Here is a 24,311-nt window from a genome sequence, read left to right on the forward strand (position 1 = left end):
CTCCTCGGAAACTCTGTGGGGCAGCACTACCCTGTCCTATGGGGTTGCCATGAGTCCCAGTCAACCCCACGGCAAGGGGCTTGTTTTTTCTTTTAATCGCTTCGTTGCTAGCACCACCTGTGTCACAGAGGACTACAACTCCCAACAGGTCTTTCGGAATCCAGGCGGCCCAAAGGAGGAAATACAGTTTACGAATTACAACTCCCGTGATACACCGCTCCCTGCTCCTGCGCAGAGTTTAGAGCCACGTCGCTGTTGGGGCGACAGAGACCACGCTCGGCGGAAAGAGACCACAGTCCTCATGGCTTCCGCGGACTCGCAGCGGGTCAGAGATGGCGGCGGTGCTGGAGGAGCCTTTCAGCCCTACCTAGACTCCTTGCGGCAGGAGCTGCAGCAGAGAGACCCGACGCTGCTGTCAGTAGTAGTGGCACTTCTGGCGGTGCTGCTGACGCTGGGTAAGAGGCCAGCCGGTGGTTATGGCGGGTATGGGGTGGGCAGGGGTCCGGGCTTCGTCTGCACTCCTGCAGGCCGCGAACTCAGGGCCGAGGGGAGACCTTGGGGCAGCTGAAGAGAAGCTAACCCGTTTTACTAGCCCCGCACCCCGGCCCCCATTCCCCCGCCTGAGCTGTACCCTGCGTTATAGAGTGATCCTCAGCTACCTACGAAGGGACATCCTAGCCCTTATGGCACGGGTTACTCTTCCTTTATCCGCCCCTGCTATGCCTGTTCCCAGCTTCCGCTACTCTTACTGCTAAGATTCATAGGTTCTTTACACCACCTTTGAGCTCCTTGGGTTTGCGAGCTGGGCGTTGGGGACACAAAGGTAAGTAAGGCAAGATTGCACCTGAGTAGTCCACATTCGGGGAAGGAGCCCTGGCGGCGCGGTGATTAAGCGCTTGGCTGCTAACTAAAAAGTTGGCGGTTGAACCCATCAGCCGCTCGGCAGGAGAAAGATGTGGCAGTCTGCTTCCGTAAAGATTACAGCCTTGGAAACCCTATGGGATAGTTCTGTGCTCTCCTATAGGGTCGCTATGAGTTGGAATCGACTCCATGGCAGTGGGTTTGGGTTTGGGTATTTTTGGTGCAGACACAGAAAAGTTGATACATAGTAACTGGTACATAATGGGTCCCTGACAACAATAACCATTATAATGATGGAGATAACAATAAAAGTTAAGTTCCAGGAGAATGAGGTGTTTTTATGTAGACTACGTTAATTCCCCCACCCCAACCATACATGCAGACTCTTGAAAATCAAGGTGTAATATCTGGTTGTTTTTCTGTCTGTTCTGCAGTGTTCTGGAAGTTCATACGGAGCAGAAGGAGCAGTCAGAGAGCTGTTCTTCTTGTTGGCCTTTGTGACTCAGGGAAAACGTTGCTCTTTGTCAGGGTAAGTGTTTTTTTGATTTACACCTCTATTAAACTTCATAGGAGATTTTAGGGTATCCCAGTATTCCTGTTAGCTCATGGTAAATAAAAAACTAGAAACTGATGCCAGCAAATTTGGGAGTTACTTTTTGACGTACTTGGGAGGACAAAAAGGCTCTTGGAAAATCCATAAACTGGAATTTGTTGACCATTTCTATTTTCTTGCACTTGCCAGATGCTGACATTTAGTCCTTATCACATTTAAGGATTTTATGTAACTAGTTTCATTGTGTGGCTAACGATGCCAGAACAGCTGAAGAAGCAAAAGCCAGTGACCTGTAGATAGTTTATAATTACTTGTGTAACAAACCCTTCTGAGAAGCTTGTCAAAAAAATTTTTTAAAGGGTGATTTTTCTTTGAAATATTTGACTAGTTAGGCTTCTTTTCACTAACATTTATTTTTAATATGTTTAGCATTTTTAATTGTGTGTATGTTTGTGGTACTATGAAGAATACTAGAAGAGGCTTTTTCCTTTTTCTTCTTCGAGAGTCTAAATCATTTTCCTTCCACTAAAGAAATAATCTCTAATCATTTTTTTCTCTATTTTTTGATAGTTAAAAATATTTATGGAAGGTCAGTAAATTTGGCCACTAACCTTAGTTTGAAAATAACATCATTGTTTTTTTTTCCTTCTGGTGGGAGAGGGAAATGAAATGTGCAGTTAATTAGATTGTTCTGCAGGTTAACAACAACAACAAACACCAATATGGTTCTTTTATTAGGTATTGCAAGCAGCATTCATTTATTTGACTTTATACCTGGGAGAGCGAGAGCAATAGTACACTTTTTATATTTGCTATTAATGTGTTTACTCTGATCTCTCCCATCTTGTTTTTTACAGTTGTTAACAGGCCTTTACAGAGATACGCAGACTTCCATTACTGATAGCTCTGCTGTATACAGAGTCAACAATAACAGGGTAAGGTGTTTTTGGAGTGTCTGAGTCTGACAATATTACTTTACTGTGGTCAGTAAGTACAGTTCCGGGATGAATTAGTCTGAGGTTTTAAGTACCATTTGTAACTTACTGTTATGGAGAAATGTAGTCTATGTGACAAATTCTGCTCTTGACCATAGATGCTGCAGATTTAATCAAGCCCACCTCTGCTTTGTTGTACTTTATGCACACTGATGCTGCATCACATTTTATTCTAATTTTTTGTTTCTGTGTCTTTCCAACTTTACTGTGAGTTCTTAAGTGTGGGTATTAAGCTTTTGCTTTTTTTCCTTTGTGTTTTAAATGGGTAATACATGTACATGGGACAAAAATTGACAAGGTTAAAAGATTATTTGGTGGAAAGTAATTTTGCCTCACCTGCCCCCATTACCCAGGCTCCCTCTTTAGAAGCAATAACTGTTAACCATTTTCATGTGTAACCTCCAGATGTTCTGTGCATATACAAACATATGTATACATTTCGTTTAATTTATTTTTAACCCTCTGTTCTGCCCCCCACCCTTTTTTTTAATTTATTTAACAATATAGCTGATACAGCTTGGGGTTTTCCCCCACATTAGTACCTGGTTCATTTATGAGCTGCATAGTATTCCATTGTGTGGCTGTGCTGTACAATTGAATTCTTATTTAATCAGAGCCCAATTAATAGCCATTTAGGGTTTTTTTTGTTGTTATAATCTTTTGCTTTTACAGACAGTGCTGTAGTGCATATCTTCAAGAGTATACATGAGTATGTTTCAAAAAAAGAATCATGGGGAAGACTTTTTATATGCCTGGCTAGCTCCAGAATGGAGCTCTGATAGCTCCAGAATGTAGGCAGTTTCTGCCAGGTTGGTTATAATGTTAATAAATATTTGGTGAGTGAGTGATGGAGTGAGGGCTGGGTGGATGGATAAATGGATGAATTAGAATGATTTTACAGACCTGTTCCCCTTCTCCTTGGGTTCCCCCCGCCTCCTGTGTGGTGCCAACAGAATTAAACATAGTAATCAGCTAAAAGGGACATCTCGTTAGATGTCTTTGAGAAAATTTTGCCTTTTTCAATGATGGTACTCTTTCTGGCCCAGGCCTTTTTAAACTCCCACGGAATCTGCTTTTGAAATTTCAGGTTTAGGAGATCATTAATTCAGGGGTATTGGTATCGGATTTTTTACATGGGGGTACTCCAGAGTATACTTTAGACCTGTGCTTTCCAGTACAGTAGCCACTAAGCATGTGTGGTGGATATTAAGTACTTGAAATATGGCTAGTACAAATTGAGGTGTGCTATGGTGGCGCAGTGGTTAAGAGCTCAGGCTGCTAACCAAAAGGTCAGCATTTTGAATCTAGCAGCTGCTCCTTGGAAATTCTATGGGGCAATTCTACTCTGTACTATAGGGTTGCTATGAGTTAGAATTGACTTGATGGCAACAGGTTTTGGTTTGGAATGGTATAAGTATAAAATGCACACCAGATTTTGAAGACTTAGTATGAAAAAAATAATGTAGAATATCTTGTTAATAATTTCTTGTTTTGTTTTTTATTGCATGTTGAAATGATAATATTTTGGCTACACTGGATGAAATAAATATTAAAATTAGGTTCATATATTTTTTAACTTTTTAACTATGCCTATTAGAAAATTTAAAATTACACATATGGCTTGCACTATATTTATTCAGCAGCGCTGCTCTAGAACGTTTAATGGTTGATTTTACCTTTTTTCCTCCCTCCTCCCACCCCCTTATATTTTAGATCTAGTGTCTGTCTAGATAGTAATGAATCTTCTGGATTGCTTATGGTATATGGTGCTATACTGAGTTTCAAATGGAGCAGTAGGTTCCAACCTGAGGTTTCTGGACTCTCACCAGTATTTAAAACAAAGAGACTAATTAGATATTGTACATTTACACATAAAGGGGCTGCACAGACTAGCTGAAAGGTCATAATGAAGCCAGCTGGGCTTGCGTGGAATCTGTGCGTGATGCTGAATCCCTCCTGCTGACCAGTGGCTATGGTTGCCTGTGGATAAAGTAGAACATCTGAACAATAATCAGTGGGTCTGATACATGTACCATGGCCACATCTGAGAGTCTTATTGAGCATAGCCACATCTACATTGAACATGAGATCAAGGATGAAGGCCTGCAGTGGTGTATGCTTGACGGGCTTGCTTAATAGGATCACTACTCCTGTGTTTCAGTGATTGCAGTCTGGATCAAGAATTGGCACAAACGTTTGACAGAGTGCAACAAATAAATGGTGTATCTGCTAGACAAATATTTAGAAATTAAAGGTAGAAATGGTAAAAAGGTGATTTGTTGCTATAAAGATTGGGATCCCCCATAATGATATCATGCTGTATGATAAATTTTAGGTTCTTAAATTACATTGAATTTGTGAATGTTTGTCACTGTTTTCCCATGTTTTTGTGTTTAACCATAGTGGTGTATCTCCCTAGCCTCAGATGGACCACACTTCCCTAACTCCCCCAGACGGGGTCAGTTTTCTTATGTACCCTCAGAACATTTATCAAAGTTGTAATTTCAAATGTATATGTAATTTTACATTGTGTTGATCTTCCTCATTTTAGTATAAGCCCTATTAGACCTGAGACCATGTCTATTTTTGTTCACTGTTATATCTCAACTTGACTAATTTATAAGTCAAAGATGTTTAGTGAACATTTGTTTGAGTCCTTAAGTAATTATGCACCAGTCTGCTACCTGAAATCTGATACTAAATGTCACTGTTGTGAACATAGAACTGGACTCAAACATGACTGTTATTTTTGCCATCCTCAGGGTAATAGCCTGACCTTGATTGACCTCCCTGGCCATGAGAGCCTGCGGCTTCAGTTCTTAGAGCGGTTTAAGGCTTCAGCCAGGTAAGTAGGAAGGAATGAAACGGATCTTTCTGGTCTGTATTGAAGCCACCCGGGCTGGCTGCTCTGGTGGGCTGGCTGCTCTGGTGGTACTCGGGAAGGGAGCATGGGGGTCCTGGAGTGGAAAGGGTATGAACTTTGGGGTCAGTAAGTTCTGGGTTGCTTTTGTGCGGGTTATATAAGATAATGTTTAGAAAGTTATAACTCTTATTGTCATTGTTATTAAATTTTGCATTTTCTCTGAGAGCAAATTTCATGACGTGTAGGACTGTTAAAATCTTAAAGAATTTTAAAGCTAAGAGGGATCTTAGAAGTTATTAAAATCCAACATTACATATAAGTCAATTCTTAAATTACCTAAATCAGAACAAGATTTTTGCATTTCTTTTAATATCCAGTCTCAGTTGACTCTTAAGTTCTTTCTTAAAAGTCTTGTGCTGCAGTTGAGATGCTTTCTTCTTGCTTGCATTCTAACACTGTTAAAAACTGAAGGTGAATATTAGTATGCCATATTTTAACATCTCTGAAATTGGAATGCTTCTTATAGTCAACAGTGTCATAGTTCAATTGGCAGTATTTTCTCCTAGTGGCACCAGAAATAATTGTGTGTCTTAATTAATGGCATCTGAGGTATGATGAAATGTGGTAGTTGGTTTTTCCCTTATTTGATGTGTGGGCTTACATTTTGTTATTGCTTCCTTGCTCCACAAGATGGTGGTGATGAGCAATCTGTCACAGATGAGAATGTGTGATTTTTATTCCTGAAACAACTGAGACAAATCTGTCTCAATGACATTTCATTGTCATTTCATTGTGGGTAATCTGCCTTCTTTTTGGGGTAAATTTTGCCATAATTGGGTTTAAAAAACCTTTTTCTACTGTCAATTCTAAATATTTTAAAACTTGCGGTATGATTACTTTTTGATCCAAGTATTTTGGGTAATAGAAATAAATTATCTTCAAAATTTGAAGATAAAAATGAGTTCAAGTAAGTCATAATCACAATAAATGCAAATTGAATAAAAAGACATATATTTGTCTGTGACTTTTTTTTTTTTAATCCTGCCGTCTGGCTTAATCAAGTTTCTTGAATCTCTTCCCCCTCTACTGGTTTGAAAGTATTCTATTTCTTCTTTTTATAGAAATACCTCCCTCCTTTTTTTTTTTTTTAAACATTGCCTACTTAACAAAAGTCTAAAATTAATAATGCCTATTTCCTTTTCTTGAACCTGAATAAATAACTTCGATCTTCCTCACATCTTCCTTTTATTTTGCCTCCTTTTTAAGCCCTCCAAAATTAGTAATTTTTTCTCTTACATTCAGTGTTTACTTAGATTTACTAAGATGTTTACAGATTTCTTTGTAATCTGTTGCTTCTTACATTCTAATCCTTCCTTTTAGGTTTAGTTTTTCTCCTACTGAGTATACTGTTTAGACGTTTTTTCAGGGAGAGTGAATAAGTGGTAAAATTTCTGGTCCTTTGTTTATTTGAAACTGTCTTTATCTAGCCCTCATTTTTGAATGACTGTTTGAGCTGAGTATGGAATGGTAACACTGAAGGCGTTATTCCTGACTTCAGACCCTGTTGTTGCAGCTGAGAAGGCTGCTGTCAATCTAATTGTCATTTCATTATGGGTGATCTGTCCTTTTCCCCCTCTGTTCAGGGGTAGATTTTCTTTTGTTCAGGGATGGACTTAGCTTTGTCATGCTTGGAATTGAAGTGTGTCATTGACATCTTCAGTTTTGGAAGATTCTCACCACTGTCTCTTCAGGTAGTGCTGTTCCTCCATTTCAGTTCTCATCTCCTGGAGCTCTTATTAACATCATTGAACCTTACCATTTCTGCCCTTCTTATGTCTTCTCCATCATATCTTCCGGACCATTCTACCTTGCATATTGTGTGATTCCCTCAGATTTGTTTTCCAGTTTAATTCCTTTCAGCTGAGAGTAATCTCTGCTTAACTTTTCCATTAAGTTATTAATTTCATTTGCTGTACTTTTAACTTCTAAAATACTTATTTTTTCAAATCAGCCTGTTTCTTTTTATACTATCCTGGGGTTTGCTGCGAGTCGGAATTGACTCGACGGCAACTAACAATTCTTTTATTATGGTTTCTAGAATACTTTTGAATAATTTTAAACATATTTATTGTATAAATTGTTCTATTTCTAGTTTTTGGGGTGCCGATTATTCTCCCTCACAATAGTGTGTTTTCTTTTATGGTTTGTAATTTTTGATCCAAAACCTCTCTTCGAGGGAATTGGGTTTTGTTGTTGATGTTATTGTGGTTGTGTTTTTTAATGCATTGGGATATGAAAGCTTCTCTCCAGAAAGGGTTCCTATTTGCTTCTGCTGGGGCCATAGGGGTTCAATGAATCTAGCACAATTTTTATGTAAATCTTTCAGCTTAGGGATCTCACACATGACGGGGTGTAAATTCAGACCCTGTGAGGCACAGGAGGCTTGGTGTTTCAATTTCTCTTGGATTATTTTCCCCTTTCCCCAACCCCCACCCCAAGGCCTTAGCCATCAAATTTCTTTGAGGTTTCCCTGACCCAATGGCAGAGTTTTTCTGTTTCCCGTTCATGGATTAGACTGCTTTTTAAGTTCTAGCCTTTGTGCAGGGGCTTCAGTTCCAGCTCCCCAGCCTGTCTCCACCTGGGCACCAGAACCCTTGCTCCTGAAGGCTAGAGTTTTAATGTTTTCTCTCATTTCCCTGGGCTGCTATGCTTTAGCTTTAATGTCTCTTTGTTTTGGGCACATGAGGCTGCTCACTGTTGCTTGCTGTCTTACGTCGGGCTCTAACTATTCTAGTTTGCCCTCTAAGATTTGTCTTCTGTTTAGGCACCAATATTTTCTTTGTAAGACATAAAAGTGTGAACTCCATAAGTTAGTGTGTCATGCCCTTCCTTTCCCACCATTAACCCATACCCCCTTAGGTACCAGCTTACTTGGAGTTCTCAAGGGCATGTTATTTCATTTCTTTGTGCCTTGCCCATACTACTTTCCACAGTTTGTGCCACATATCTTGGTCTTGCTAAAGTTCAGCTCAACTGTCACATCTCTCCTTTAAGTCTTCTTTGATCTGGTCTCATTTATTTTTCTTTCCTTTTTGTGATTCAGGTGAAAGTTTACAGAGCAAATTAGTTTCTCATTAAACAGTTAATACACAAATTATTTTGTGACATTGATTGCCAACCCTGTGATGTGTCAACATTCCCCCTTCTCCACCCCAGTTTCCCTATTCCATTTGTCCAGTTTTCCTGTCCCTTCCTACTTTCTCGTGTTTGCTTTTGGGCTGGTGTGCTCATTAGTTTCATATACATGATTGAACTATGAAGCACATCCCTCATGTGTATTATTTATTGTTGGTTCTATAGACCTTTCTAATCTTTGGCTGAAGGGTAAACCTCAGGAATGATTTCACTATTGAGTTAAAAGGGTGTCCAGGGGCCATACTTCTGGGGTTTCTTCAGTCTCTGTCAGACCAGCAAGCCTGGTTTATGTGTGTGTGTCTGTGTTTGTGTGAATTTGAATTTTCTACATTTTTCTTCCACTCTGTCCAGGACCCTCTGTTGTGATCCCTGCCAGAGCAGTTGGTTGTGGTAACCAGGCACCATCTAGTTCTGGGCTCAGTCTGATGGAGGTTGTGGTCCATTACTCCTTTGGACTAATCTTTCCCTTCTGTCTTTGGTCTCCTTCATTCTCCTTTGCTGCAGCTGGGATGGGACCAAAAGATATATCCTAGATGGCCGTGTGCAGGCTTTTAAGACCCTAGTCGCTACTCACCACAGTTGGATGTAGAACATTTTCTTTATAGACTATGTTATGCCAGTTGACTTAGCTGTCCCCCGAGACCATGGTCCCCAGCCCTCAGCCCAGTAGCTTTTGCATGTGTCTGTGAAGCTTCTGTGACTTTGTCCTGGTCAAGTTGTGCTGACTTCCTCAGTATTGTGTATTGTCTTACCCTTCACCAAAGTTACCACTAATCTATTATCTAGTTAAGTGTTTTTCCCTCCTCATGCCTCCCCTCCCTCCTAACCATCAAAGATGGTTTCTTTCTGTGTGTGGAAACTTTTCATGCATTTTTATAATAATGGTCTCATACAGTATTTGTCCTTTTGTGATTGACTTATTTCACTCAGCATAATGTCCTCCATGATCTGGTCTCATTTAAATGATCTTCTTTGTTCCCTTTACACCGTGTGTATAGGTCCATCCTCGCATTTTATCACACTGTTCTGTATATGATTTCTTGGTCTTTGAGGGCAGGCATCATTTATTATTATCTTTTCAGCTACAGTTATTGATACATAGTAGCGCTCAAGAGGTCTTTGTTACATTGAGTATTTGTGTTGTGTGATAACGTGCACGCATTTGCATGTGTTTGTGTGTTTTGTGTTATTCACTAGGACTGACTGGGAGGAATCAGGGATACATTTTTGTCAAGGTGATGTTGCACTACTGCGTGTTCATATGCTGGTTTTTCTTATTTCCCTCTCTAGGGCTGTTGTGTTTGTTGTGGATAGTGCAACATTCCAGCGAGAGGTGAAAGACGTGGCTGAGTTCCTGTATCAAGTTCTCATTGACACTATGGGTCTGAAGAATGCACCATCATTTTTAATAGCCTGCAATAAGCAAGGTTCCATCATATTTTCTGGCAATAATAATGGAGATTTTTCTGGGATTGCTACTAAGAATTAGTACAATTACCTACAATTTTTATTATGAGGATGAAAGATAGTTGCTGTATAATGAACTGTAAATTCAAGAATTTTAAATCGTAAAATCTATTTCTGCTCCTACCTTTTTGTCACTCTTCTTACCAGGCCGTTTTAAGAAAAGACAGCAGAGAGACTATTAACAATTTTTCTTTGATTCAGTATTTTTTCTTTTTAGTTATAAATTATTTTACTATATTAAGTTAACCTAATCAGATTGATAATATCTCATATCACATACACAACTTTGGAGGGACAGGCTAGACTCTCCTTTCAAACAAATTTACTATCCAGCAAAATCTATCAAGGAGAGTTTGTAGAAAGTTCTTTAACTTGCTACCCGTTAAAAACTTTGTAGTCACAACCAATTAAACTGGATTTTAGTTCATTACCTGTAAAACAAGACAGTTGGACTAGATGATCTCCACAGGCCTCTTTCTGATCTAAAATTCTGTGTCTATGAAGAGCCTGTGGCATTTCTCAGAAGTGATCAGGTAATAGCCCTAACAATGCCAAATCAGGAATGCAGTCTTAGAATTATTACCTGACCCTCTCTTTATTTCTCCTATTCAGTATAAGGAGGGGAGTTAACATTTATCGGGCATCTGCTTTTTGTCAAACCACCACATACTCCTTATCTCTTGTGCACTTGATACTTTAACATAAACATCTGAGTATCAGCTGAAAATATGCTAAGTTTACTTTTAAATGACAAGTAGGGTATTACCTGTTCAAATGAAGGCTCTTCTTAAAATTACAAAGCTGGTAGGTTTTCTTTTTGTTATACTGGCTGGACTTAACATATGTGTATGTGTTAATGTAGAAGGTCTGCAAGGTATACAAGGAACCCTGGTGGCAAAGTGGTTAAGCGCTCAGCTAGCTGCTAACTGAAAAGTCAGTGGTTTGAGCTTACCAGCTGCTCTGAAGGAGAAAGTTGTGGCAGTCTTGGAAACCCTTTGGGGCAGTTCTACTCTGTCCTGCAGGGTTGCTATGAGTTGGAATTGACTTGGCAGCAGTGGGTTGTTTTTGGATTTTGGCAAGATGTAGAAAACTGTAGTGAAAGAGCTGAAGTTGTTTTTAGGGTCACCAACATAATATAAGCATTATCTTAGGAAGACCCTTATGTGCAAATGTAAAGCTTACTTTAGATAAAGAAGGAGCTAATAATAAAAGCTCTTTTTTTAAAAAAAGGAGGAGGGAAGAAAATTAATGGTTTATACAGGAATTTTCCATCTGTTCCAGAAGTCTTGGGGAAAGACCCCTTCTGATTTAAATGACAACAATGTCTTTATTTCTTTACAGATATTGCAATGGCAAAATCAGCGAAGTTAATTCAGCAGCAGCTTGAAAAAGAACTGTAAGTGTGAATGAGGCCTATTGGTTAATTATATATTTTCACCATTAGACCTTAAGCAGCGTAATCATATTTCTTTTCTTAGGTTGTGTATAATTATCAAAATAAGATTGAAGATTAAGATAAAATATATTTGTTAAATACTTGATGGAAGAATTAATGGAATTATAAAAGCATTAATGGGATGCTTATAGAGATTTTTAATCTTCATGAAAAGAAGGTCTCAGATTTATTGAAATGGTTTCACGTGATTTATTTTACTACTGTTACTAACCCATTAATAGTAGAAATTAAAGATTTTAGAAGTTAAAAACTTTTAAAGTCATTGGAGGTTTTTGTTGATGAAATAAGAAAGGAACATTTGGGAAGAATTAAAAATACACTATTTTTGTAGCTTCTTTTATGTTTTCAAGCTACTTTAGCAATATCATTTAGCTTGCTTTTAGTGTTTAAAAATTTATAAATTGAGCTATAAGCTTTTGAATTTTAAGGAATCTAGCATGTCTTTGTGTTCTGCCAGCTTCTAAGAGCCAGCCAAAAGCTTGCTTAGAAAAAACGATCCACATTTTAATACAGCAAATTGTGTTTTTTTATTTCTTTAGTTTAAGGACTTTTTTTTTAAACAAAAGGATCTAATGAGGAAAAAGTGTATGAATTCAACTTTTAGCACAGTTTTTTCCTAACTATGATTTATCAACTCCTTTATTCATTTAACAAGTGCTTGTAATGCATCTACTACATGCCAAGCCCTCACTCAGAATGTGGCCGTAGGAAAAAATATGATACAGTTCCTGTATTCAGGAGCTGAGTCTAGTAGAGTATGGTCTGCGTCAGGGGTTGGCAAACTTCTGCCAGGGGCCTGCAAGCTAAGAATGGTTTTACAGTTTTAAAGGGCTAATTAAAAAAAAGAAGAATATGCCACAGAGACTGAATGCGACCCACAAAGCCTAAAACGCTTGATTTCTGGTCCTTTACAGAAAAATTTTGCTGGTCCTGGTTAAATCATTTTCAGAGGTTTCTTTTCCTTCTGAAGTTTCATTTTTACCATCTTCCCATGCGCTTGATACTCACTCTCCTGAGGCTGTGTACATTGTTTGTTATTAGGCTAAGGGAATTGGAACAATTAGATGATTTGGTTTATCTAAACATTTAGTTGCAATTGTGAGGAATTGTTTTGGGGAACAAAGGCTATCATAATGTTATTTGTGTATCAATTTTTTTTTTAACAGCATAGTCCAAGTCTTCCAATATTTGAAAGACACGTTTTCCTTAATCCATTTGCTTTTCACTTATAAGTGCCATAGAAAAACAGAACAGGCAGTGAAGTGAAATACTGGAAAGTTGTAAAGGTTAACATTTAGTTTAATCCATTGTTTGTCAGAATTATGCCTTATCAGCTTTGAAGCACTTTCATAATCTTCTGAAATCAAGGTTTACCATATCTACATGACCCTGTGGCAAAAGCTAAATACATTTAATGTTTTTCATTCTTGAAAATTTTTTGTTGTAAAATATATCTTACATATGAAAGAGTAAATATGACACATGCATAGAGTTTAAAGAATACTGAAATGAATACCCATGCACCCACCACCTTGCTTAGGAGGCCCCTGTGTGTTTCTCCCAAAAGCTTTTCCCTCTTTCCCCCAAGAGATAAATAATATTCTGAATTTTGTATTAATTATATATTGTTTTTAAATACTTTTATTGTGTGTGTGTGTGTGTTTGTCCGTCCCTAAACCAAGGCATTGTGTAGTTTTGCCTCTGGGTTCTCCGTTAAATTTCAGGCAACCTTATAGAATTAAGAAATGCTTTATTTTGTAAAAAGCACATGGGTGTCATGTATTTCTCTTTGTTAAAGGGTAGGAGAGGTAGAAAAATGATTTCTTCTAATTAAGAAAAATTTAGTGTTGCTTATACATCTCTTTTAAGAAGCCATGGTGGCGCAGTGGTTAAGTGCTTGGCTGCTAACTGGAACGGTGGCAGTTCTAACCCACCAGCCCCTCCACAGGAGAAAGACATGGCAGTCTGCTTTCATTAAAGATTATAGCTTTGGAAACCCTATTGGGCAGTTCCACTCTGTCCTGTAGGGTTGCTGTGAATCAGAATCAACTTGATGGCACACAGCAACATACGTGCCTTTATTACAGCCAGCAGGTGGCAGTAAGGTAAGGTCTTAGTGGTTAAAGAGGCTGGAGAATAGTAATTTTGCCCAAACTGGACATGAGAGTCTGGAGTTTATGGATTTCTAAGCTCCATATCCAAATAGAATCAAGATAAAAATAAATACCCTATCTACCCACACTTACTCCCAGAAATTGAGTTTTTATAACACACTGTAGCATGTACAGGTGGCATCCTTCAGGAGATCCTGGTTGTAGGGGCACCAGGCTGAAAGGTGGCGTTGACCTGGGTTCACGACTGCCCTGTCACTAGCTATGTAAGGTTGGAGCCTATCTCACCTAAGAGAGTGATCTACAAATGCAAAGGATTACTAGACAGTCTTAATAGTATAATTCAGCGTTTTATGATTAAGTATCTGAGTGCTGAAATATTTAGGAACTAAATATTTATGCTACATAAAAATTAAACTTTTTGTTTCCTGACTCGTTTTCCTTTTGCCTCACAGCAACACCTTACGAGTCACCCGTTCTGCTGCCCCCAGCACACTGGACAGTTCCAGCACCATCCCCACTCAGCTGGGAAAGAAAGGCAAAGAATTTGAATTCTCACAGTTGCCCCTCAAAGTGGAGTTCCTGGAGTGTAGTGCCAAGGGTGGAAAAGGAGACAGTGGCCCTGCTGACATCCAGGACTTGGAGAAATGGCTGGCTAAAATCGCCTGAGCAGAAGACGTGGATTTGTGTGTGACTACAGTTTTGGAAAGGGCTGTATCTCAGAGCTGATAAAGAAGGGGTACAAAATATGGTTAGAAACAGTATCTTGTTCCAGAAACAAACTACTGTTGAAACCAGTTTGGGATTTTTTTTTTTTTAAACTTCAGATCTTTATTATTCCCTTTCCATCTGTGGTCATTTTTATTTGACTCCTGTATCTTCCCTCTGGAAGGTGTATGTAATGTCCCTTTAGCTTGTGCTTGATGTAGGGTCAAGGTCTTTGTGACATAACAAGGCAGACTCCACATAGAGAGGGTATTATTATGAGAATGGTTTTAACCTGAAAAGTTCTCTTATCCTCTGCTTCTGTGCTTTGGTCCCTTCTGCCTGGAAACAAATCGGCCAATTTATGGAACCAGTGGATTTCCAATTGCCCCTGATTTTCATAGGCAGTACATTCCCTAGTCCTCTGAACTCGCACATTTTTAGGTACAGTATGGTTTTCCCCACATTCAAAGGCAAGTAGAAAGTAGCAACATGGAGTGGAGATGTGAATGCCAGGCAGGGGGCTCTGTTCATCAGCTCAGTGATGTGTCCACACTCCAGCCTTATAGCACTTCTGAAACATATGTTTGTGAACCCTTGGAGTCATTCCCAGATAATAGAACTGTAAATGCTAACCCCCACATGCCAAGAGTCTAGTGTGTTCTAGCAGTTTCCCATAACTGGGGAATATAGGGAGATTTAGAAACTGTTATGCTCCACTGGCTGGCTGAGGGCTCCTGGGCTATCTTCATGTGTTGCTTGATCAGCTCTTGTTTTGTACCCTTAGCTAAAATGCTGTGGAACAAATATGAAATGAAAAAAATTCTCTGCAGTTTTGAAGTGCATATTCATTGACGCAAAAAAAGTCTGCCTTTTAAAAGCAATGTTCTTTGCTGTCTTAAATATGTCTTTTTATGGCTTTTATAAATAATACATTTCTTGGTAAGTAAAGCAATCTGTCTGGCTTAAAGAAATTAAATAGAATGATATGGTGAGTACAAATGTGTTAGGATTCAGGCCTAACTTCAAGTTTCCAGGGCCTAAAGATTGTAGTGTACACAGGAACTAACTCTCCCATCCCAGGACAAACTCACCTGCAGCTTAAAAGGAGACAGGGGGGTGGGGATTGTGGACAAATGGGCAGCCAATCACAGAACAGTGGTGTAAGAGCCATAGTAGGGGAGGTGCAAGGTGCTATGGCACATAGCAGGGGCACGTAACCTGGTTGTGAGGGATCAGGGAGAGCCAAGTAAAAGCATTGGGCTGTTCACATCAGAGTTTGAATGTGGCCCCCATCCCATGTACACCACAGCCCAAGCCTCTGCCTGTTGTCTAGCGTGTCTCTGCCTGCGGTTCACTTAGGGGCTCTGAGTAAGTACAGATCACCCAGGATCCACTGCCATTGCTGGCAGAATTACTCCAGTGCCCCTTCTACTGGGCACTTTGCAGTGCTGCTGGTGTATGAAAAAATACCATCTGAAATAGAAAAGTCTTTAGACTTTTATCTTTGTCAGAGTTCTTATTTGAAAGACTCATTGCTACTGGTGTTCACTTTTCACTATTAGTGAAGTGGTAGCTTGAGGAGGTAGCTAAGAAAAATGATCTGGACATAGGAAGGCATGTGATGAATGTGACATGTTCACATAATCAGTAGGTGCTCACAGTTGACAGAATAAAAGCCAACGGCTTGATGCCTGTCGAAAGGCATGTGTTCTTTCAGCCTTTTTTTTTTTTCTATTTTTGTTTACTTTATTGGAGGAAGCAATATGCCAAAAAGGTGATGAAAGGAGAGCAAGGTTGGGTTTTATTCAAGGCATAAACACTGTCTTCTGAAGAAGGAAAGTTATATCTGCAATCTTGAGTGATTCTCAGATGTTAACATTTGTCAGAATTTTACCCACAGTACTTGTTAAACAAGCTAATTTGAGGACCTGGCCCTTAGGCATTCTGCTTCAATAGTAGGTCTGGTGTGGGCTCTGGAAACTGCATGGTTAGCCAGCCCGGTACCATCACATGGGGATCCTGGGCACATACTTTGAGGCGATCTGGCCTTGAGTATCAGGTGTGCCTTTAAGTTTTTTCATGTGCCTTAAATCTTTGGGGCCCCAAGCTCTGCTTTTCTTAACAGGGTGAAGCAAACAAGCAGGTTAGAGTGCCTCCTGGGATATCATCCTGCCTCCTACTCCTGTACTACAGCCATCCCATTCTTAAGGGTTTGGGCCAGGATGAGGTCATGGTGATCAGTCCTTGGCAACCTGGAAAGAGTTTTTAACAGGATGGAAATACGCGGTCAAATGTGTTCTCTGCTCTGGTGGTATCCTTTTGTGGCCCTGCAGCCATGCAGGCCAAGTCATTCCATTTCTTCCGGAGATATGGAACACAAGTGGAAAGAGGCTTGTCAGGTGATGAGGACAGGTAGACTGGGTATAACTGTCATGTATGAGACAGTTGTGCTTGGAACTAACATGGCAGTGTCTGAGCCACTCCTTGTGTGTATGGGCACCAAGACCTGCTCCTAGAACAGCTGCCACATGATACAGATGACCCTGTTCCCTAAGGCTGTGGAGAGATGCCGTTGGTAGAGGGGCAGCTGTGATGAATAAGCCATGGGCACTCTGTTGGTAAATACTGTCTGGTTCTGAGGTGAGATCTTCCAGTGGGTGGAACATGCAGACCAAGAAGGCTCTGGGCACTGGCCACGTGGTTCTTTATCTGGCTGTTTTTTCAAATACCTTTTCAAAGGTTCTGGGGCCTTGGCAGCCTCTGCTGCCAGGCACTTGACAGTCTGTACGGGGTCCTGATTTCTGATCAAGAACAAGTGCTGCTGGTGGGGGGCGTCTGGGGTCTGCCACTTACCTTCCTGTGGCTACTGTATCAGTGCCTCCTGAGAGTCTAGCAGGAGACAGTTGGCCATGTTCTGTTTACCTGAGATAATTTCAGCCAGATGTTTCTGCCTTTTCTTAATTTACTTTGAGTTTAGTGCAAAATTATCAAAGCTTCAATTGGCTTATGCCCATATCACCTAAAAGATATTAGCAATTAAGATGCTTAGCTTCTCTATTTCAGCCCTTCATATATTTAAAGAAAGGTGATTACTACACCTGGCTTCTTTTGCTCAGGAAAGTAATTCCACTTCCTTTTGAAATGCCGTTTTAAGTGGGCCAGACACTGCACCAGGCCCTGGAAATAAAAAGCATGATTCCTTCCTTTAGAGGTATATGGTCCCATCTGAAGTTAAAATGGTGCCTCTTCAGTGTAGCCCCTGCTCCCCTCCTATCTCGTTATTTGTGTGACCACCACCGTGGCTGCACTGTCGACTGCTTCAGTGCTGCCCTCACTTTCTTGTCCTGCTGTGCCAGCCATGGAGCCCCAACCGAGGCTGCCACTTGTCTTCCTGTGGACCGTGTTGGTGCCTCCTGGGATCCCAGTGTTCCCGTGTGGGCCTGGTATGTGTGAAGCACTTGGTATTCTAGTTATGGAGATCATTTTGTTTCAGCCAGAATATGCTTTTTCTTTTACAGAAGTTTTTAAGCACAGATTATCAAAGCACTTTTTTCCACTCTTGGTCACTGGGCAGCAAAGCACAACTGCCGTGATGAGGAAAACGCCCCCAGGGCAGCATCCTGGATGCCATTCGGTCCAGTTTAGGCAGGACATTTCACGATGACCAAAACCTCCACACTCAATGTCTGGGTAATTCCCAGCAGTGCTGCACATGGCATTCTGCATCATTAAAGTCAATGAGCCACTCCAGTGCTTCCTTATTCTGGCAAGTAAGGGGCTGCTGAACATGTATGAGTTTAAACACTCCACCCAGTGAGATTATGCACTTTCTTTGCTATCTGAAATGTTGCTGCCCTGAATACCATCACCTTGGGAGATGACTGCTTGGAACAGCTTTACTCTGGCTGTAATCTAGTCCAGACAACATCCACATTCTGGCTGTCAGGCCTCTGCCGCTTCACATCTCTTGTACCTGCTCTACCTCATGTTTTACGCCTGACAGGCAGAAAAAGCAAGGCTTAGTGGGTAGGGGCAACTACTTCCTGTCTGTCATAATCAGAGATGGCTTCATTGAGGTGGCAGATTGGAGAACATTCCAGAACCTTTAGAACTAAAGGGGAAAGGCAGTTAGTGAAATTGGACTTGAAGAATGAGACCTAGTGAACTTGGCCTACTCCACAGCCTCAGAAGGGTAAGTTTCGAATGCAGCGAGCATTCTCAGGCCAGGGCAATTCTGCCCCATTAACCTTGGCCTTTGTATGGTAATATGGCCACTGGTGCCTTCTGAGCCAGAAGAGATGGAAATGCCACCCTCTGTGCTCCTCACAGCCAGTAACTATGGGGGCGGTGAGGGGAAGGTGAGGGGAGTAGTGGACACACACCTCTTTGGAGTAGTCCCAGAACTACCTGGCCTTCAGGGCATCTTTCAGTCTGGAGATGACTGAGGGCTGAAGGGGCCTCCAGGATGTTTCCTGGTTGGTGTGGGATGAGGTTGCGGGTGGTATGTGGCAGCTTGGTACCACCTGAAAGGTGATTATGTTTCACCTTAAATTCTTGCCTTTAAATGGCTTTCTGGAAGTCACCAAAAGGAAGAGAGATCCAGTCCCTGCACACACCTTCGTAACGCCCAGCCGTGGTAACTGGAGAGTGGGGATGAAAGAAAATGTCACACACCTGAGTCTCAGTTCTGCCTGGGGTCTCCTGTCCATCAGCCTTTAGGCACAATGGAGATTATGGAATGGAAATTAGTGTACATTCAATCTCATCAGTCTGTCCTACCTTTCCCCTTCAGAATTAGTGGAGAGACCACTTGAAAGGAGGAAGAAGCAAAGGACTTTGGGAAGTAGACATACCTCCCAGACAGAAGGGTGGAGCATGGACTTGAGGAAACCTTTCTGAACCCCCCTTGTGTGACTACACCACATTAGACAAGAGGCTCTGTGTTGAGAATTAGGACAGTTTATTGTTTGACCAACATGCTGAGTCTTTTTCCACGTTTTACACAGTTTTATGTAAAGTCAATATGGCTGCCATTGCCTTCTGAGCCAGTAAAAGATGGAAATGCCATCCTCTGTGCTCCTCACAGCCAGTCACTCTATGGGGGTGGTGAGGGGAGAAGTGGACACACACCACGAGATGCAGGCTGGCCTTCAGTGCTATGGAGGCTTCCCACCTCCTAAAGGAACCACTCAAACCTCCATGCAAGATTTTCCTGATAAACCACATCTGCTGGGAGTGTCAGCCAGATAGGGGTCTGGAGTCCAGGGAATTTGAACAGAGATGCCAAGGTTTTGGAATATCAAAATAGTTCATTTCAAACAAAAATTCAAAAGGTGCCCTGGCCTTTTGATGCACAAAAGGATGCCTAAAACAATGTTGGACTTGGGGACTGGCCCTTCTTTGAGGTGGAGGAGCTCAAAATTCATCTGGATTCTCTCCCAGCTTACATAAATACGCTGGAAGAATCTTAAGTCCTAACCAGAGTAGAGACGGCCTGGGGAATGCATCCATGCACAGCAGTCCTTTATGCATAAGTATACAGTCACACTTGTGCACATATAGGTCAGCAATGGAAGAACACCTTGGTTCTGATCACTTCCGACCTGCTGGGTGATCGTGAGCAAGTCACCCTTCTCTGTCTTGGTTTTCCCGCCTGTGAAACAGGACCTTTGCGTCCACTGCTGTAGTAAGGTGACAATGCCTTACTACTTTGGGAAGAGGTAGTTTGGAAACTCATGGACATACAGCCCTACCTTGGTTGATGCACACAGCAGCCCTTCACAGGGCTCAGAGACATGTCCTTCAGACCTAGGCTACCTGTTCTCATGTCTTGACAGCCTCACCTGCCTAATGAAGGAATGAGGCTGCTTTAGCTGCAGGACACTGAAGCTAGCAGTACCATCCCCTGAGACTCTTGAACTGATCTGACCATTGCTCCTTGGACCCAGGAACATTACAGAATGTTTGAGGATGTGGCCAGGAAGAGGGTGGCAACAGTGCAGCAGGGAGGCCTCTGACCCAAGGTAACTTGTTTATAACCACTAAGTAGGCTAACCTTGGGCTACACAACTGCAGTTCTGGAACTCAAGATGCTGACTTCACTCCTCCATGTTGGTGTGTGTGTACATGTAAGTGTGTGTGCTTTTTTTTTCATATTTCACTCAATTTTTTTGATGCCTGGGTAACAGGAGCTTTATTGACTTCTGAGGTTCCCAAAGAAAATCAGACAGCCACAGACAGCCAAAAGGAGATGACCCTACCCATTTTCCAGTTCAGAGAGAGGGGCTGAATTACTAACTTGAGATCATGTCCTAAAAGGAATCATCCACTTTGCCTTTTTCTAGTCCATCCAGATTTAGCAAAGATGCAATACTCTTCCTGGGGTTGCTGAGGCAATTTCATGACATTTTCAAGAAAATCTGATCATTTTATTGAACCGTAACTCTGAGTCAAGATCTTACCTATAAGCAAAAGGACAGTGATGATACCGGCTCAAGATGAGAGACAAGGACCAAATGTACTTGTCAAAGAGGTCTGGCTACCTTAACAGAACCCAGGAAACCAGGGGTGGAAATCAATCCTGAGGAAAGAAGAGTAATGGCAAGGAACTTCTAAAGATGGGAAGACAACAGCAGGCAACTGCCCTCAGCTTCAGACGCCCACTGGGCTGGGCAGAGGATGTGGTGTACACACTAGGAAAGGGAGGGCTCACTACAGCACATCAAGCCAAACGGCATCTACCACGTCTCTGACTGCTCCTCTAGGGCCAGATGGAAAAACACTCCATGGTGCCTTGGATGTGTGTGCATGTGACAAGAGAACTGAGTTCCTACTTTGTTTTACAGGAATGGTTTATCAAAAGCTACTCTTTCGTGCCAAGAAAATAAAAATCCACCATTCATTCATTCACTGACACCCTGTGAGTGGGGAATGGGGCTGTCCCAGAAGCCATCAGTGATGGTGCTAACCGCCAACGAGGCTGTATGCTATAATATGGACTCTGTGAAACCTCACGAGGTAAGTAACCACTCTTCCCACAAGCACCACTTGGGTGTGTGCCCGTGGTGGGGGGATTCTGGCCCACACAGGCATGTACACCCGTGCATATAAGTACATGAAGAGAGAAAGATGGTGGAGATATTCCCGTGGGTGATTTATGCCTCTAGTTTAACACATCTATGCATTATTTTATTGATGGCAAGACAATCACAAGTTATTTGACAATATTAAGTATTTCTTATTTCAACACATTGCAGTACTTTTGAATTTCCAAAACTGTTATCACAATACAAGTTCCAACTTGAGAGCAGGAAAAATAAAAATATACAGGGAGCACATGGACCTCCGTGTAAGAATGTGTCTGTGGAAGGTGTATACACAGGTCTATCTATATATAATTATGTACACACTTGTAAAAATTAAACACACGACATCAGAATTATGTTCATACATTGGTCTTCGCCTTCTGGAAGAGGAGCTCACTGGGAATTCTGCTTCCTCTCTTCCTTATGTGAAGATAAATTCCTCTCCAAATATCAGCTATGACATACAGTCTCCTAGGCTGAAAGCCTGTGGCTGGCCCTTGGACAAATATCAGTGAGTCCTGCCAGGTTTTGTTGTACTTACTGGTCACCATTTTGGATTTGTTTCTGAGAAGTTTGAAAATTCATTCCAACAACCTTTTTGGAGTCCTGTCTTGTGAAGGCATTCACCCCCCACCACACCAGAGATGGTCATTTAGCCCATCAGTGACATGCCCACGAGCAGCCTAGAAGGCCAGCCTGGAAGGCTAGGTTTACTGTTTTGGCCAGACTCACTGCCCATGGCCTGGCTTTGCACAGGGTCAGGGTCCATAAGTCTGGGTCTATTTGGAATGCTGGCCAACTGCGTAACATCACCTACTGAGAAGAAAGTGCTCTCTTCAAAGACTTCACAGGTCCTCAGGGCTAAGCCTGTCTCAGGAATGAGTCAAAAATGGCAGGGATGGCTCTCTGCAGGTGGGGCCCAGGGGCCTGGGCAGCCTTCTGGAGACCCCACACCTCACATTCCCTCAGGCAACCACAGTGCTGCTACAATATCCACAAAGGTACGTGCACAAGGATTTCAACTGTGCTGTGCCAGTGGGATGAAAAATCAAGAAGTTGACTTTTCCAGAACAGTACTCAGCAATACCAGCCACTGAGGACTGAGAACAGGTAGTTTCAAAAAGATGGTTCTGCAGACAGCCTTCCCTTCCCCAACCACACCTGGACTGATCCCACAGGCTCTGGCCTCCCTGATACCCCAGCTCAAGGGGAGGGCTTCAGGGTGGCACACTGCTTAACACTGCACATAGTTTCTTTTTGTCTTTCCTGTAGATTCAACACAGATACGTGTGCTGATAGCTGGGTGGCTGGCTAAAGCATTTTCAGAAGAACACATCATTGCCGGTCTATAAACCCCACTTTGACACAGCCTGCATTTGCCAACAGCACCCCGTCCTTCCAACAACCTCTTGCTCTGCAATCAATGGCTGGCCACAGAGAACACCAAGTTCCTGTAGCAAATGCCCTCCACACTCTCCAAGGCTTTTCAGGGAAAGGAAAGAAGAGGCAGCAGTAATTCCTTTGGGGCCTACTGCAGGGCTCCCTGGAGTCCACAGGCCTTAATTTCAGCTCAGGGCCCTGGATGATGTCGCATTCTGGCCACCAGAGGACAGAGTCAGAGCTGCCTCTTCAGAGGCTGTTTTGTTTAACCAGTGTTTGATTTTAACCACGTAGGGCCTGCATGGTGGGCCTGGTTGGTCTGGGCCACATGGCCCGGGTCTGGAGTCTAATTAACTTGCCCAATTAATTGTTTTACTGAATTGGGCTGGGGGTGGGAGGAGGGTAGAGGTGATGAGCAGAGAACAGGAAGGAAGAGGTGTGTGGAAAGGGTTCTCTGTAAGTTTACAAATATACAAAAACAAAACGCACATCTCTCAAATAAAAATGACTACATTTTTATCCGGCAAAAAGTTGTATACACATGATTTAAATTTTTTAAATTTTAACAGTTTTTGGCAATCTTAATAAAGTACAATATATTACAACCAAACCAAAAAATAGTTGTTTAAGTAACAGCTGTTAGAGTGACATGACCCCTGATGCCCAGCCTCCCTCCCCAACCCACCCTACTCCTAGAGACAGAGAGAAAAGAAAAGTCCTCCCATCTTGATAAAACTCATTTCCCGCCCCCTTTAGGAAGCTAACCAATAGGAAGCAACACAACAAGCGAGTAGTTTCAAAGGAAGCCAGCCTGTCAGGCTCCGCATTAGCAGGAGCAGCCGCCCTCGCTGGCTGGGGGCTCCTGGGGCTTGTCCAGCTTGATGTCGATCACTGCAAGAGGCTGTGCTAAGGAAGACAACTGTCACAGAGAAGGTGCCACCCCGCTTGCCCTGTGCACCCTCAATGCCCTGCACAACCTCTGGCAGCTGCTGCAAACTCCTAGACACTCAGCTCTCTGCTTGGCCCCAAGAGAAAGGATGAGGCGCCACCAGCTCCCAATCCTCCCTCCCCTCAAAGCAAAATCCCCCCGGGCTGTGGTATCACCACTTGCACACAGCCCAGAGTCCCTTTCTCAGAAACCTCCCTGGTGACTGGTGCTCCAGGCCTCAGCTTGCTACTTCTCAGCCCTGCCCCAAAGTGCACTGGAGGTGGAGAGTCCTCGGAGGAGGCAGGAGTTCTGGTTACACCCAGAATCCTCCCAGCTGAAAGCACAGGAATATGTGGACCTGGAATCCCTGGATGGTGCAAACGGTTAATGTGCTCAGCTGCTAACCAAAAGGTTGGAGGTTCGAGTCCACCCAGAGGTGACTCGGAAGAAAGTCCTAGTGATCTACTTCTGAAAAATGAGCCACTGAAAACCCTATGGAGCACACGTGGGGTCAACTCGACAAGAGTTGATTACTGGTTAATGTGGGTCCTGCCCTAGTCAGCAGCAGGCCCATCTACCCCTCCAGCCCTAGTCAGAGCATCACTTACATCCTGGAGGTGACTGCTGTGAGAAGCAGAATCGCTGTGGAGAACTGCTGAAGCACAGCCTATTTTCCAGCCCTTTCCATCAGTGCCTTGGTGGGGGGGGG

General features: G+C 42.2%; 2 protein-coding genes across 3 annotated transcripts in view; one reads left to right on the forward strand and one right to left on the reverse strand.

Annotated features, from left to right (window-relative positions):
* Positions 1-228: 228 nt before the first annotated feature.
* On the forward strand, positions 229-14,298 carry SRPRB (SRP receptor subunit beta). Its single transcript, XM_004381410.2, has 7 exons — positions 229-455; positions 1,296-1,390; positions 2,272-2,349; positions 5,172-5,254; positions 9,758-9,894; positions 11,276-11,330; positions 13,957-14,298. Exons 1-7 carry the CDS (start codon positions 302-304, stop codon positions 14,168-14,170), a joined length of 816 nt encoding a protein of 271 aa, XP_004381467.1. The 5' UTR covers positions 229-301; the 3' UTR covers positions 14,171-14,298.
* Positions 14,299-23,225: 8,927 nt separating this feature from the next.
* Positions 23,226-24,311, reverse strand: part of RAB6B (RAB6B, member RAS oncogene family) — a 67,582-nt gene continuing 66,496 nt past the window's right edge. The window contains exon 8 of one of the 2 annotated variants that reach the window (XM_004381411.2): positions 23,226-23,565. In XM_004381411.2, the coding sequence (XP_004381468.1) occupies positions 23,501-23,565 (65 nt within the window). In that variant the 3' untranslated portion in view covers positions 23,226-23,500. The remainder of the gene's footprint in view (positions 23,566-24,311) is intronic. The other variant, XM_004381412.1, reaches the window with a different exon arrangement.

Source organism: Trichechus manatus, unplaced genomic scaffold (assembly GCF_000243295.1).
Source record: "Trichechus manatus latirostris isolate Lorelei unplaced genomic scaffold, TriManLat1.0 scaffold00084, whole genome shotgun sequence".
Classification (NCBI taxonomy): domain Eukaryota; kingdom Metazoa; phylum Chordata; class Mammalia; order Sirenia; family Trichechidae; genus Trichechus; species Trichechus manatus.